The 17,121-nt window shown below is 44.4% G+C and overlaps 1 protein-coding gene and 1 long non-coding RNA gene across 4 annotated transcripts in view; one reads left to right on the forward strand and one right to left on the reverse strand.

The window, feature by feature from the left end:
• The window catches only part of KRAS (KRAS proto-oncogene, GTPase), a 40,231-nt gene extending 31,289 nt beyond the window's left edge, over nucleotides 1-8,942 (reverse strand). For all 3 annotated transcript variants that reach the window (XM_014609836.3, XM_019489506.2, XM_019489504.2), the window contains exon 1: nucleotides 8,832-8,942. In XM_014609836.3, coding sequence (XP_014465322.1) covers nucleotides 8,832-8,942 — 111 coding nt within the window. The remainder of the gene's footprint in view (nucleotides 1-8,831) is intronic.
• The window catches only part of LOC109283635 (uncharacterized), a 40,145-nt gene continuing 31,918 nt past the window's right edge, over nucleotides 8,895-17,121 (forward strand). Inside the window, exon 1 of the long non-coding RNA XR_002090883.2 lies at nucleotides 8,895-8,981. This is a non-coding gene — a long non-coding RNA (uncharacterized LOC109283635). The remainder of the gene's footprint in view (nucleotides 8,982-17,121) is intronic.

Consider the following 17,121-nt stretch of genomic DNA (forward strand, 5'->3'; position numbering starts at 1 on the left):
TTAGGGTCGGAAGGGACCTCAATAGATCATCGAGTCCGACCCCCTGCATAAGCAGGAAAGAGTGCTGGGTCTAGATGACCCCAGCTAGATGCTCATCTAACCTCCTCTTGAAGACCCCCAGGGTAGGGGAGAGCACCACCTCCCTTGGGAGCCCGTTCCAGACCCTGGCCACTCGAACTGTGAAGAAGTTCTTCCTAATGTCCAATCTAAATCTGCTCTCTACTAGCTTGTGGCCATTATTTCTTGTAACCCCTGGGGGCGCCTTGCTGAATAAATACTCACCAATTCCCTTCTGTGCCCCCGTGATGAACTTAAAGGCAGCCACAAGGTCGCCTCTCAACCTTCTCTTGCGGAGGCTGAAAAGATCCAGGTTCTCTAGTCTCTCCTCGTAGGGCTTGGTCTGCAGGCCCTTAACCATATGAGTGGCCCTTCTCTGGACCCTCTCCAGGTTATCCGCATCCCTCTTGAATTGCGGTGCCCAGAACTGCACGCAGTACTCCAACTGCGGTCTGACCAGCGCCTGATAGAGGGGAAGTATCACCTCCTTGGACCTATTCGTCATGCATCTGCTGATGCACGATAAAGTGCCATTGGCTTTTTTGATGGCTTCGTCACACTGCCGACTCATGTTCATCTTGGAGTCCACTAGGACTCCAAGATCCCTTTCCTCTTCCGTGCCACCCAGCAGGTCATTCCCTAGGCTGTAGGTGTGCTGGACATTCTTCCTCCCTAGGTGCAGCACTTTGCATTTCTCCTTGTTGAACTGCATTCTGTTGTTTTCTGCCCACTTGTCCAACCTGTCCAGATCTGCTTGCAGGCGTTCCCTGCCCTCCGGCGTGTCCACTTCTCCCCATAGTTTTGTGTCATCTGCAAACTTGGACAGAGTACATTTCACTCCCTCGTCCAAGTCACTGATGAAGACATTAAAGAGTATCGGTCCAAGGACCGAGCCCTGCGGGACCCCACTGCCCACACCCTTCCAGGTCGAAACCGACCCATCCACCACGACTCTCTGGGTGTGACCCTCCAGCCAATTTGCCACCCACTGGACTGTGTAGTCATCCAAGACACAGCCTCTTAACTTGTTCACCAGTATGGGGTGGGATACCGTATCAAAGGCCTTCCTGAAGTCTAAGTATACGACTTCCACCCCTCCTCCTGTGTCCAGGCGTTTCGTAACCTGGTCATAAAAAGAAACTAGATTGGTGAAGCACGATCTGCGTGCCACGAACCCGTGCTGATTTCCCCTCAGCATAATTTGTCCTGCCGGGCTCTCACAAATGTGAGCCTTGGTAATTTTTTCAAAGACTTTGCCAAAGATGGAGGTGAGACTGACAGGTCTGTAGTTGCCCGGGTCCTCCTTCCTCCCCTTTTTGAAAATGGGGACTACGCTGGCCCTTTTCCAGTCCTCTGGGACTTGGCCCGTGCGCTACGAGCTTTCAAATATTCCCGCCAGTGGCTCTGCAGTGATGTCGGCCAGTGCCTTCAGCACCCTTGGATGGAGCTCATCCAGGCCTGCCGACTTAAAGGCATCCAGTTCTTCCAAATGACTCTGCACCATTTCAGGGTCTACGCATGGAAGTCTGGCGCCTTGCTGCTGCCTCTCTACAACCCCAGTGAGAGACTTGTCGTGCCCCTCACTTAGGAACACTGAGGCAAAGAACTCGTTGAGGAGTTCAGCCTTGTCCCCCCTGTCTGTCACCAATTGTTTCTGCCCATTTAGCAGGGGTCCTATTCCTCCCTGGGCCTTCCTTTTACTCCCTATATATCTAAAAAACAATTTCTTGTTGTCTTTTACTTGGGTTGCCATCCTCAGCTCCATGGTAGCTTTGGCCCGCCTAACTGCCTCCCTACAAGCACGAGCAGAGGAGGTATATTCATTTTTAGTGATCTCACCCTGTTTCCACTTTTTATGTGCTCCCCTTTTGGCCCTTAGGCTGCCCTGGATTTCTCTGGTCAGGCAGGGAAGCCTCCTGGCCTTTCCCTTTTTTGCCTCGCTCGGGGATCATCTTGCTTTGTGCCCGAAGGATTGTTTCCTTAAGGCACAGCCACCCTTCTTGGGCTTCCATCTCTTCAAATCTCCTACTCTGTAGTGCGTCCTTGACTAATCGCCTGAGTTCATTGAAATCAGCTTTCCTAAAGTCTAGCACTTTCACCCTACTAGTTACCTTACCCACTCGCCGTCTTATGGCGAATTCTATTATTAGGTGATCACTGTCCCCCAGATGGCTACCGATCTGGAGGTCCGCTACCATGTCATCTCCCGTCGCCAATACCAGATCCAGTATGGCATTCCCCCTAGTGGGACCGTGTACCTCCTGAGTCAGGTGGAGGTCCTGTACACAGGTTAGAAACCTGCGTGAGCGGTGGGACTTTGCTGTCTGTGACTCCCAGCAGATGTCCCGGTAGTTTAGGTCCCCCATGACTACCGCCTCTTTAGCTTTTATGGTCTCCGAGATTTGCCTCAGGAGCCCCGAATCTTTCTTCCCCTTGATGTGGGGGTCTGTAGCAGACCCCTACCACCAAATCCCTTTCTCCTTGCCCCCCATGTACCCTAACCCACAATCCTTCTACTTCCTCATCCTTGGATTCCGTCTTGATGAGGGTTGATGTATATTGCTCACTGACATAGAGCGCAACCCCTCCCCCTTTCTTCCCCACCCTGTCCTTTCTGTACAATCTATAGCCCTCTATATGTACCGCCCAGTCATGGGATGAATCCCACCAGGTTTCCGTTAGCCCCACTAAGTAATACGTGTTCCATGATAGAGCTCATGGAATCATTAAAGTAGCAGTTCATTTGCCACTCCAACAGTCAGTGTATTTTCAAACCAGGGCATGAACATGAGGCCATCGATCACATAGGCATTTCAAAAAACAACTTTAAACACTTGGTTTTTTATTAAATCACAATTGCCCTGAAGCACAATGAATTTATACTGCCAAATTCCATACCATTACATATTTCAGGAAAGATGTTTAGCAAAGATGACAGAGGTGGAGATAATATTCTCCCTAGGATGTATTCAATAAGTCCAAATGATATAGAAAGATTCTGTTTAAGAGTTCTACTACTGTATGTCCATGGAGCAACCAGTTCTGAAGAATTACGAACTGTTAACAAAGTCCTCTGTGATACATTTCAAGAAGCAGCAAAAAGACATAATTTGATGGCCAATGATGAAGAATGGAGCCACTGCCTGGAGGACGCAGCTGGAATTCAAGTGCCCAGACAACTGAGGCACACTTTTGCATTCATCTGCATATTCTGTAAGCTATCTAATGCATATCAGCTCTTGGAACAATGTCAGAATGACATGACAGAGGACCATAGGAGACATCACAATGATAACACTACAGTACAGAAGACATTGCTAGATATCCAAGAATTGTTGATGGTCCATGGACTATATAGTAGCTCTTTTGGTCTCCCTGATCCAGGCATCATAGTTGAACAAAGTAATGACATCCTTTACGACATTGCCAAAGAATTTGCAGAGGGAGAACAATGAATTAGAAACCTCCATGCACAACAGAAATATGCCTTCCATCAAATTCTTACTGCTATAAATGGAGACGGTTCAAATCACTGCTTTTATTTGGATAGACCTGGAGAATCCGGGAAATCTTACTTATAACAGTTTAATGTGTAGAGGAATTGGACAAACTGTTCTCCCTTTTGCAACAACATGAATAGCTGCTCTTCTTTTAAAAGGAGGAAGAACAATACACACCAGCTTCAAATTACCCATCCCAATACTTGAATCATCTACTTCACGTATGAGTCTACAGTCACCTGAAGCTGCCACAATGAAAAAAGGCCACACTAATTATAATTGACGAGGCCACTGTGATGCACGCTCATGAACTTAGATGCATTGATTTATTAGTCAAAGAAATAATGCAAAATGAAATGCCATTTGGAGGAAAACTGCTTTTGTTAGGCAGAGACTTCAGACAAACATTACCAGTCATAGTACAATCTACAAGAACAGAGACGACTGAGGAACGCATAAAAAGTCATCATCTGTGGTCGAATTTCACCAAAATCAAATTAATCACAGAATATGCTCACTGAAGGACAACATCAATTCAATGACAGGACTCTCAAAGGTGGTGAAGGAACTATGTCAAATGATTATAGGTTGCCATCAGATCTAACTGAAATACCAGAAACCTTTACTGAAATGGAGTCCATTATCACAGCAGTTTATGGGAACCACAATGAAGTAGAAGACTTGGAGTCCCTTGCAAAGAAAATTATTGTAACTCTCAAAAATAAATACACCATGGAATTGAATACTAAAATTATAACTTTGCTGCCTGGTGAAATGAAAGTACTGCAGCTTCTCTGATCACAGATGAGACTGAAAATCAAACTACTTATCCCACTGAATTTTTAAATGTGCAAACACCATCAGGAATCCCACCACATGACTTGCACCTGAAAATTGGTGCTATTGTTATGTTACTCAGAAATATGACCAAAAATGTGACTACGCAATGGAACTTGACTGATAAAAAGAGGATTACACCACAATTTCATACATGCTGAAATAATTACAGGTACTATTGTAGGATAACATGTCAATCAATCCCTCGGATTGATTTGGCTCCATCGGGCACACAATTACCTTTCATTCTGAAAAGGAGACAATCCCCGCTGCCCCACTACCAAGTCCAGAAAGGGGATATGAGGTAGAAATGAAACAAGGACAGAAGGATCTGGGAGATAATTTAAGGTGTGGAATTTCTCTCTCCTTGTCCCAAACACACACTTCTATTTGGGACAGAAGAAATAAATGCCCTATAGACAAAAGTAAAATTGAAGAGGTGATGCCCAACTTGAAATTGCATGCCTCACTGTACAAAGAGACTCTCAGAACATTGTTTTAAAACTCTGGCTACTGAAAGTGCCCAGATACAGTGAGGACTGACACACTAGATGGATCCAAGATGATAATTCCCAAAATAATGAAGTATACATTTCCAAAAAGTGTAGAGTTTTTAAAAGTGAATTTAGCCTGCACTGTACGAGAGAGACAACAGATTATAGACACAAGAAATCTACTTTTTCTGTGACTTCTAGAAGAAAGTTTCATTCTTACTCTGTTGAAGTTGCTCAACTGCTCCAAAACACCTGTTGGACCAGACATTGCCTACAGGCTCCCCTTCAAACAGGGTACGCTCAAACATCAAAGGAAGACTGGGCTGTGCAGAGTCTCAGAGGAAGACTGAAATTGAGAAATCTGAACAGCCTCACTGAGAATTAGAAAAAAAACAACAACAACAAAACATACAATGAATGGGTAGTGGGCTTGGCACAAAAATACATTAATATAGTAAGAAAGGAAAACCAAGAGCTGAGGAAAGCAGTCCTAAAATTAAAAAAAACAACAAAAAACTTGAAAACCTCGCTTGTATGTCTTGAAGCATTCTTATGTCCGTCTGCATTTCTTTTCTGAATAAAAGAAAACTTGTTTGTTTACTCATTTACAGCAAAAAGTTTTATTTTCAGGCACTATTTATTGAACCTGGTCTTATAAGCCTTATAATGTGCCAAAAAGTCAACATGAGTTACGATAATATGAAACACCTTCAGCATCTGTTAACTAATAGCAGTGATACAGCTAAAACTGTCCATCTTATTTGGGCAGTTATTAAATATGTACATCTGTCAGCAATGTCTAAATATACCCACTAGTTTCTTCACATTTATGCACATACACAATGTACAAACTATGATAATAGAAAAAAAAAATTCATGGAACTTCTAAACTAGCCCACATCCCTATTCCTAGATCTAGTAGATTTTTGTAAATCCAATTCTAAACTTCTAAGTTTTGGTTCAGGATTTAAGGAAAAGCCAGCAAGGAGGGCTTTACCTGAAAATGATTTTAAATAGAATACATAACTGACATTTAAGAATGTCAAAATGAAGGTACCACAACTCAAGGTTTCAATAAGATTAATATTTGACCAGCAGAGGGCACTAACCTAACTCCCTCAATACATTAGACGAGATTTATAAGGGTTAGTTTATACACTAACTTGCACAGATTTACTTAACTGTGTTCCTTAGGCTGTTTTAATTATTTAGATGCAAGTTACCACATGGACACTCATTTCAAAATAAAAAGCAGAAGACTCTAACAGACAAACTGGTTAAAATGAGCCAGTTTTATTCAGATGTAAGTGTTCACACAGAAACTTCCACAGATTTTACTAAAGCAAGCAGTTTTAGGAAACAGATTTAGTTGAGTTACAAGTCATGAGCAGAAATACACCAATTGGGCCTGGGGGGACCCAAGAGCTTCCACATGGACCACAAAGCACTGTTATTAAATATGTTACTGAAAATACGTACAGGGATAAATAGTAAACTTTGATAAGCAGTGAACACTTCCCTCTCCCCTTCTTGGTGATGATTGCGACAACTCCTTTAGTCATATTAATACTTTCAAAGGTCTGAGTATTTACACAATTATGAAACTTGCTAAGTATAAAGCAACATTTAACTTTTTCTCCCCAAATTTTAAAACTGATCACTTCTCCTTGAATGACAAGGGAATTTTCTAATTAAATGATGCCTTGCCTACAAGCTTGGATATGCTTTTAGTGTTGTAAGCATGCATGGTGCTTTGGTACACATATAAAAGGTACAGTCGCTGTTCTGAAGGTCCTACAATCTAACATGTTATTTTATAGATATTAGATATAATTTTTTCCACCTGTTCAGACAGTATCCACTAAAGTAACATTTGGAAGACTACTACTAGATCAAATAGTATATGAAGGTAAAACACTGAAGCGGGGGTGGTCTTTAGTACAGCAATGCACAAACATTTTCCCAATTACTGGATCACAAAATAATGTTCAGGTCATCCTGTGCAGTTAGTCTGAAAGCTTTCAAGAATAAAAGCAACATTTTCTAGGAAGATTACTTCCCCTCCACCACCTGGAAAGTAGTTTCATTTTAACATTCTGAACAAATACAGTGTCCTGAGCTGGATACTACCAGTGATAGGGACCAAACAACAGCCACTGGGCTTCTCTCAGTTCTAGTAACGTCTCAATTCTGATATGAAATATCCATGTCATACAAGTCCTGGGTATCTAAGCAAAACTCTGATTTTGCACAATCATGGTAGTTAAGTCGTAAGTTTCTATTATGGAGACTTCTTACTTCAGAGACAAGGTCCTTTGGCAAGAATAAGCAGTCACAAATGCCATGCTACTTCTATCCATTTCCTTTATTCTTAGCTTCACACACTACATTTTTAAAGATGACACAAGAAGGGCCGCCCCTGTGTTACCAACCAGATGCTCTTCATCTATGCCCACCAAGTCTCTATCTTTTTTTTTTTTAATTTACAACCCTATTACCAAGTCCTACCCTTGCACTTACGTCTACTGCATTTTATCATGTCAAATTAGATTGGGATCTCTTTGGGGCACAGATTTTATGCAGTTTTGCATAGAGGTATACCAATATATTGGTCCATATCGGATCGGCACTGATAAAAGGAAAATTGACATTATCAACTATTGGCTTTTTTGGCTGATGTAGCTGACAACGTCACCGATAAATGCCGTGCACACTCACACAGCCACAGCGTGCAATTGGCAGGGAATGCAGCCCAGGAGCTTAGAAAGCACAGTCCAGCTGGTAAGTCTGTGGGGGAAGGGACATGGAGGGTTGCAGATCAAGGCCCCCAAAGTGAGAGACAACTGGGATGGAGCAGGCACTGCCCAGCTGGGGCAGAGCACAGGAGAGGCCTGGGCATGGGGAGGCAGAGAGGAGGACAGCTCCTCACAGCTGTGCACACCTCAGGGGAGGCATGGGGGGCAAGTGCCCCTAGATTTGTGTGTGGGACAAGGGCAAGCTGCCCGCAGTGGGCTCAGGGCTAGGGGCTGAGCTGGCTTCTTCCCTGCGAGAGGCCTGGGCTGGGGCTGTGCTTGGGGCAGAGTAGGACAGGCAGCAGTGATGCTGGGAAGAGGGACATGGTGTGGGCTACAGCCACCCCAAATTCACTGTAGCCCACCCTGTAGCCTCCCCCTTCCCCCTCTAGTGCTGCTGCTGGTCTGCCCTGCCCACCCTGAGCACAGCCCAGGCCCCCCACTGAGAAGAGGCCAACACAGCCCTTGGCTCCAAGCCTGCAGTGGGCAGCCCACCGTTACCCTGCACACAAATGCAGGGGGGCACATGCCCCCCATGCCTCTCAGCTCTGCCCCTGCCCTGCCCAGGCAGCCCCATCCTGCCCTCTCCCCCCACAACAACAGACTCACTGGCTGGGCACTGCTCTCCATGCTGCTAGGCTGCATATCAGCTATTGGATTGGTATCGGTTGATATGGCTGGTTAATAATTGGCCATTGGTATTGGCCAAAAAAATCTTTATCCGTGCATTCCCAGTTTTGCAAAACACAATGCACATAATTTGACTCCAGGGAAGAAAACACAGCATTCCAACTATAGTGTTGTTTCTGATCCTGTGCAGGGAATTGTGTTTATCAAGTACTCTGATCCACTTGAGATTTCTGCCATCATCAGTATTTTCCCTTACAATTAAAAAGGCAGTACTGTTTTACAGAATTATTAAAAAAAAAACCAACCTAAAACAAAACAACTCTCAAATAAATATTTAATAGACTAAAATCTAGGGCCTCAAATCTAGTTTCAAGTGTATCCCACAATGTACTTGAGAGAAGAGAAGAATACTACACTGCCTATTCACAAATATCACAAAAACAGTACCAACAGGAGAGAAAAATCAATCTGCCTCTTGTATTATAAAAACATGTACATGCTGTTACAATGAAACTGTCTACCTCTATTGTAGGATCATATTCATCCACAAAATGATTCTGAATTAGCTGAATTGTCAAGGCGCTCTTGCCTACGCCACCAGCTCCAACAACGACAAGCTTATATTCTGTCATTTTTAGCAGCCCTGGTAAGGAGAAAAAAAGAAATCAAGTGTAAGTAAAACAAAACTTTGTTTCAATTCATTGAGAATAATGCTAGTTTAATAGCCATCCCTCAATTCACTTTACACTAGGTATAAAGGAAAAGAAGTTTCCCATCTCTCTTGTCCTCTCTTTCAGATGCACATCCAGAAGGGGATGTTATTTCTATTTCTCAATCAATACACATAAAGATTTAGATCAACAATACTTGCACCTATTGGTTACTGCTGAACTTAAAAACTAGTTATTAATATCATGCATTACATTCTGGTAACAGCTGGACATTTGTTCTTGCAGAGTGAAACATACAAAGTTCCGGCTCATGTTGTGATCAGCTGTTTTTAAAAAAAAGAAATGTTAAGGAATTGGGGGAGATGTTTCCCTGGATTTGAAAAAATATTTATGAATTGGATTAAGTGAGGCTGTTACTTTAAGATTTTCAGCGAGTTCACCAAAGTGAAGTGCTATAAAGAACTCCCTCCACATTTTTTTTTTTTGGAGTTAAGCACAGGAGCTCACCTTGACACCGTTCTCTGGGCAAGCAGCAACATATCACTGCTGATTTGGGGGCTCCTATTCAGTGCAGAGGATTACAAGGCTGCTGGAACAACATCCAGGGTCTTACCTGGACTCTCAGGAAAACCCTAAGAGGCCACTAAGAGCCAAGGAGCTGACAGGAGCCAGGGAGGGGCAGCGTCTTTGTTCGTCAGGTGCTTACAGGTTCATCCCTGGGGGGCCAGGGAGATGGCTTGGGGGAGGAGGGGCGGGCACGTACACGCATACATGCACACGTGTTAAAGAGACAGCTGGGCTAGGGGGAAGAGGGGTGTGTGAGCAAGCTGGACTGGGGGAAAGACTGGGGTGTATGGAGCTGGCTTAGGTGGGGGTGAGCTGGGGAATGTGTAAGAGCTGCTGAGAGAGAGAGCGAGCTGGGGGAGAAGAGGTGGGGTGTGGACTGCCCGGCGCAGCGCCGGGGGGTGGGAGGTGCCTGCACAAGGCGCTGCCCGCCGGTCCATGCAGGAGCAGTACCGGGCCGGGAGGTGCCGGGCGGTGCCACCTGTCCGGCCTTGGCCCCCCGGGGGCCTGTTAGCGCCGCCCGCGGTCCCGCTCCCAGGCAGCCGCCCCCTAGGCCCCGAGCCCCGCGCCCCGCTTGGCCGCGCTACATGCCTGCCTGCGGCTCTGCCCTGGCCGCGGCCGGCTCTGCTGTGGCCCCCGGCGTGGGGCGGGGCGGGACACTGCGCGTCCCTCGGCGGCCCGGTCTGAAATGGCGGGGCCGGGGCGGGCCGGGCGAGCGCTGCCCGGGGAGGCGGAGCGCCGAGCGCACGGATTGGCTCATCCATGCGCTCGGCGCTCCCCGCCTTGCCGGGGGGGGGGGGCCGCCCCACTGCTTTCTCCGCCGGACACGTGCGGGCGCCGCGCGGGGCCTCTCCTAACTCGCGGTTTCTTGATCCATGCCTTGCCAGGACGACGAAAAGATTAGTCTAATAAACATAATACTGAAGAAAAAAATGAAAATAATAAAAAATAAAAGATTGGTCTAATAAAAATAATAATGCAAGATTGATCTAATAATAATACATAAAAATAATAACAATAAAAGACATTATTATTAGACCAATCTTTTACTATTGTCATTTTTTATGGATTTATTATTAGATCAATCTTTTATTTTTTTAATTTTTATCATTTATTTATTATTATTTTATTAGGCCAATCTTATTTTTTATTTTTCTTATTTTTCAGCAATTATTGTTATTAGACCAATAATAATAATAATAATAAAGATTGGTCCAATAATATTAATAAATAAAAAATAAGGAAAGATTGATCTAATAAAGAGATCACATTTACCCAAAGAACCTTGTCTGCGTATGTCCTTAGACTGACACCCCTGGGAGCTGAGGAGGCATCCAGCCAGGGAGCCACAGGGCCAATGCAAGACATTCAGCTCAAAGCCACCCACCCACAGCTGCCCCAGAGCCAGGGACAGGCATCACAGGTCATCCCTCGATGTAGGGCAGCTCACTGATGGGGCTTGAGGTGACTTAAGAGTCCAATGGACAAACTGAATGAAAGAAGCTAGGCAGACAAGTTCTTTGGGTAAATGTGCTATCTTTTATTAGACCAACTAAATAGCTGGAATAAATTGTTCTTTGCAACCATTTGGGCACCAACACTCTTCAGGCACCTGCAGAGTCTGCTAAGCTAAGCTGTCCTGAGCAGGAGTGTACTTCATCAGGTGTTACAGCATCTGGTGAAGTGAGGTCTTGCTCCTGAAAGCTTGAAAGGATACCATTTTAACAACATATTTACACTTTTATTTTGAATTAATTAATCATTCAAGAAAGACTCCTGTTTTTGGCTATGGCCATCAAGAGGGCATAGGGGCTTTTTACCTCAAAGTGGGCTGCCACTTGGTTGAGGTGGCGGCACTGTTAGTGCCAGTTGGCAGCCAGCTCCTGATGTTGACATCCATTTTCTTGAGGCATGCCTTCAACGTGTCCTTGTAGCATTGCCTGTAGCTGCCATGAGATAAGCTGGGAGTCGAGCACTCGTTTTGGGAGTCAAGAGTCAGGCATCTGTACCCAGTGTCCAGTCCAGCAAAACTGGCACTTGAGGATCAGCAACTCCATGCTAGTAACATTGGCTTCAAGGACACTGAGCTCATGCACACAGGCACCCCGAGCCCAACCTGTGTACAGCTGGTCGCATATGCAGGCTCCCATCATGTATTGATTCCACCAAAGCCCTGAGGAAGGGCACATGAAGCCCCAAAGTTTGTCCAACAGCTCTCCCAGATATACTGCTGGCCCAATAAAAGATGTATCACAAAAATGCCTCACGTGCATTTCCAAGACCATGACAGCCACAACAACATGCCAACCATGCCATGAAAGAGCACCCCTCTGCCCCAGGCACTTAAAGGGCTTGGTTCTTCTCTGTTTCTCAGGTTTCATTTGAGCAGCTTCAACACACAATTCCACAAAAATATATAGTAATGTAATATGTACAGTCCTTTCAGAAACTGCAGTTAGGACAGAAAAGCATGGATTGCTTGTTAGGTGGGGCATTTCCCATGAGCACAGGAAACTATACTTGATCTGAACTAAAAACCTGGGCAAAACCAAACCAGAGACCCACGCTGGGAAAGTCAGTAGCCTGAGTCTCTGATGGCCAACCTGCAGCCTATGTGCTATAAGTAGCATAGACAGCCTGTATGTGTCACAAAATCTTAAGTGAGTCCTTTCACCACTAGGCTATTGGCTGTGCAGGGATAGGAAGGGCAGAGTTTCTCCCTCCCCCTCCCTGTCTCCTGTTAAAGGGTTTGAAAAGTCTTATTTTCATTCCAATACATGGAGGATGTATTTTTTTTTCATGTTTTGTGGAATTGGAAATCTATTTCATGCTCAGCTCTGCACATAATGCTTGGCTGCTTGTTTTAACCTATAAAGCCCTATGTGGTTTGAGTCTAGAGTACTTGAGAGCATGCTTTTCTCCCCATGCTGTCTAGCCATAGCTGAGAGATCAAAAAAGAGTCTTCAAAAAGAAGCTGATAGTGGTAAGGCATTCCTCTGGAGGGATCCTCAGCTTTGGAAATCATCCTCAAGCTTGACTCCAAAGCATGCTGTCTCAATTGCATTTAAAACCAATCCATTTATTTGGATTTCTGGAAAAGAACAAGGGTTGGGGATACATTCGGGGAAACATTTTGGCCTGATTTTTGTGGTCTATGGGTTTAACAACATTGCTAATTTTTTTATTTCACCTTTTGTCTTTTAATCACAAGCAGCTACAAGCGTAGGGAACTGTTTTTTGTTTATTATTTAAATATATTCAAATAAAAATAACCTGTAATTTAATTAAAATATGTTTAAAACAAGCTCAGATATTGAAATAATTAAAGGTAAGCTTTTGAAAATCTAGTGCAAATGCATCAAAGAAGATGGAATTTGATAAGTAACTTTAATTTATAAAATGTCTTCTGTTTGATTATCATTTCACTAACATGCACAGTGAAAGTTCTGGACATAGGCAAATAAAATGTATTTTCCAAAAAAGAGAAAAGAGTTTGGTGCTATAGAACTAAACATTTCTATCCATTTGCAACACATTTATCAACACGTTCTAAGTCAATTCTATACTTAGCCTAATCATAAGATGCTAGCCCAGATGAAAAGAAGGTTTAAGGCTCACATGCAACTAAAAAATGCCCATGATAATATGGATCTGAGAAGGTTTGCACTTGGAAAATATCCTAAACATCTGGCGAAGCTATAACTACAGCTACTTACTCTGAGAGAGTATTTCCCTTTCATTTCCATTACAGTTCCAAGATTTGCTCCTTCCTAGACTCATCCAGTTTTATATTAGGCAATAAAGCTCACGGCATTCTAAACTGAAGAGCATGGTAGTCTGTTCATCAGCTGGCTCAATGTCGATTACCTGGGGAAATGTTGAGACAAGTCAGATATGCACAAGGTAACCTGAATGATGTCTTGGTTGTGGAACTGAGACACTGTATTTCTCCACTGTGTTTCATGGGCCCTTGCTCCCATGCACTGTGATAAATGCAGAATAAATGACGATGCAAGGCTGTGGAGAATTAGCTCACAAAAAGGGAATGAATTTAATGCAGATGAAAGACTGTACACCATGGCCTAAAAATACTGACAAGGAGACTCACATATAAAATAGCAACAAATTCCTGTAGTAGGTATGAGAAGTCAGTTTGTTGGCTACAAATGTCCAACTCGGGATCCTTAAAATTCTAGTTTATTAGGCGGATTGAAAGACTGTAATGAGTTAAATCATAAACCTTGGGGCTGATCCCCCCCCCCACACACACATGCACACACACAGTTGCAAGCTACAGAGTCAGGTATACCTATCCTACAAGCACTGGAGTCTGCCGTCGATGGCCAGTCGAGGCTTCTTTCAGTGTGGTGTTATCATCCAGAAGGGGGTCACTGGCTGGTCCTTCTGGCTGGACAGGTCGGGTCAAGTTGGAGATCAAGAGGGGGGCACTGAGGGTCACTTTTCACTGCCTTTTATCTGTCCCTGGCAGACTTTGGTGATTCCCCAGTTTTCAGGTTTGCCCAATCCAGGGCTCATTGACCCTCGTGGGACTTCCGCCCCCCTCGGTGGCTACTGGATGGCATCTGTCAGCCCCAGGGGTTGTCCTCATGTACGTGCAGGTTTGGGAGTCCGTTGATGAATTTTGAATAGAGCTCTGGGAGTGGTCGATCTGGAGATATTCAACCCAAAAGTTGGTCCCCGACGTTGATTAACTCAGGCCAGGGCTTCTAGCCCTTGATCAGTAACGGTTAGAGATTTCCCAGTTGTTACATTGTCTTCTATTGAATTCTTCCGTTGGTTGATCTGGAGTTTCCCAGGTGTTAATTTCTGTCTGCTACCATGTTACACATTCAATCACTGATTCACTGCTCTTTCAGGGGCCAGCCTGATACAGAAAAGGACAGTTTGATTCCTCCCCTTCCTTGTTAACTTTGTTACAATGTATAACTTACTTATGAAACTAAATACATTCAGGTGAAAGATGAAAGGTGAGGAGTATAAAATATAAGCTACAAATGCCATGGCACACAAATAGATAAAAATACCAAACTACAAGGGGAGATACAAAATGCGCACACACAAATTTTAAAACACAATTCCTTATCTTAAAGTGAAAGAGAGAGGAAGGAAGAAAAGGTAGAAAAAGAGAAACATATCCAAAGAGGGGAGAGCAAATGCAGGCAAGAGGAAAAGGGGGCTTTCTGCTACAAGTTTCTGTTTCCTCTTTCCCTCCCTCAATGCACGCATCTTCACCCTTCCCACTTCCCCTTTCCAGGTATGTTCTAAACCAGTGACACCTAACCTTCTGGCCCATGAACCAGATGAATGGCATGGGGTTGGTCCAAAGACCCAGCTTTGCACCAGTCCGATCCTGCATTCTCAACCACATTAACAGGTCTCCGGGGCCCCCTGTTGGTCCAGAAATTTGGCATCAGGGAAGTGGCAAATAATACTGCGACCAGGGCCGGATTAACCCTTTAGTGGGCCCTAGGCAAAGAAACTTGCGGGCCCTGTGTCATTCAAGACCCCCCCCCCCACACCCCAGTGCTGTCGCCTGCAGGGAACAGGGCTCAGAACCGTGGCTAAGGAAGCTGGTATGGCGGCAACAAGGCTGGTGGAGAGTAGTGGAAGGGAGATGGACAGGGCCATTCGCACTGCTGCCATGGCCCTACGAGGAGAGACTGAAGGACCTGAACCTGTTCAGCCTCAGCAAGAGGAGGCTGAGGGGGGACCTGGTGGCTGCCTACAAGCTCATCAAGGGGGATCAACAGCAAATAGGCAGAGCTCTTTTCTCCCCAGCACCACCTGGGGTGACGAGGAACAATGGTTATAAGATGATGGAGAATAGGTTTATGTTAGAGATCAGAAGGCAATATTTTACAGTTAGGGTGGCCAAAATCTGGAACCAACTTCCCAGGGAGGTGGTCCTCGCCCCTACCTTGGGCAAATTCAAGAGGAGGTTGGACGATCACCTGTCTGGGGTCTTGAGAACCCAGCATTCATTCCTGCCTGTGGCAGGTGGTCAGGCTGGATGATCTGTTCGGGTCCCTCCTGACCCTAGCTACTGTGAAACTATGAAACATGGAGGGAAGGACCTAGCTCCCCACTACAGCTCAGGGCACTAGGCAGTGTGCCTAGTTTGCCTATGCATTAATTGGGCCCTGATTCCACCATTCCCCTGCTGCCAAATTTCTGGACTTGTAGGGAGATCTGGCCCACAGGCCACAAGTTAAGCACCACTGTTCTAAACATTTTAAAGGAGCTTCTATACATATGTCCCTAATATAGAATATATATAAAACATCCCAGAACTTTCTCAAACTGTTATATTTATATTAGAATGTACATTTGTGGTAGTTACCAGGTTCCTTAATCAGTTAACTCTAGTCTACACATGGCCTAAAAGACCAGCATAGTAACAAATGTCATGTACAGCAGAATTTAATAAACTCAGATCTTTTAATATCTGTACAATTTTTACAGCTGCAAGTACCCTCTTTTTTGTACAGTGCCTAGGTCAAGTCTCTGAAGACTAGTCTGGGACAGACATTGCATAAACCAGTTTGAGCTAAATCAGTTAAGTCTGATACTACATTCAACCAGGTTTATCTCAAACCGGTTTCAGCTATTTTCAAGGTGGTTTATGTGTACTGAACATCTGTTCTGTTACAGGTTTAAACCAGTTTCTGATCACTTAGACCAGTTTATGTGTAATGTCAGTCCCTAGCTTAACTGGCCATGCTAAGGCTGTACTCCAGGCTGTGCTTCTGACCCTGTGCTGAGCAGCTGCAACTCTAGTGAATGCCAAGAAGAACTGTGTGGGATCAGTACTTAATTTACAAGCCACAGGAAAAGCCAAAGAGTATTAGAATATCCATAATAAAGAATTAGAATATTCATAATTATTAGAATATCCAGAAAGCCCCACAGTAAAAGTCTATACACACACTATGGGGTAGAAGGTGGGGCACTTAAATTAGAGCGACTGAGAATTAAAACGCCCATGTCATCATGCATATTCAGCATCCCACACTTCAAAATGGCAGTGGAGGTGCTTTAACTAAAGCTTGTTTGACAAGCTTTAGTTACAGCGCCCCCACCACCCTTTTGAAGCATAGGGACACTGAATAGACTTGATGCAGAAGCTACTGGAGCGCACTAATTAGCACACTCCAGCAGACTTGATTAGCCAAGTTTGCTCTGACCCATGCTAATTAGCACACATTGGAACAGACATTGGAAACATGTATAGGTGCCCTCAGAGAACATCTTCACTACAGATATAACAGGCGTTTGGGGCCTGGGAGTGAAAAGCCATAGCTAAGTTAATATAGCTCCAGGGGTTCTATATTTACCCAGGTGTATTGCTAGGACTGCTGGGGCCCTATCCCTATGCTTTACTGTGCTCCACTTAGCTGACCACCAGAAACCCTAGTTTTCTCTGTTTAAAAATTGCAAATTCTCTGATAAAAATCACACATTCTCGGATTTAAAAACCCCAAATCCACGGTTAAAATGAAACGCCAATTATATATAGGTATCAATTGAACAGAATATTTTATTGAGATATTCACAA

Source organism: Alligator mississippiensis, chromosome 4, assembly GCF_030867095.1.
Source record: "Alligator mississippiensis isolate rAllMis1 chromosome 4, rAllMis1, whole genome shotgun sequence".
NCBI lineage: Eukaryota > Metazoa > Chordata > Crocodylia > Alligatoridae > Alligator > Alligator mississippiensis.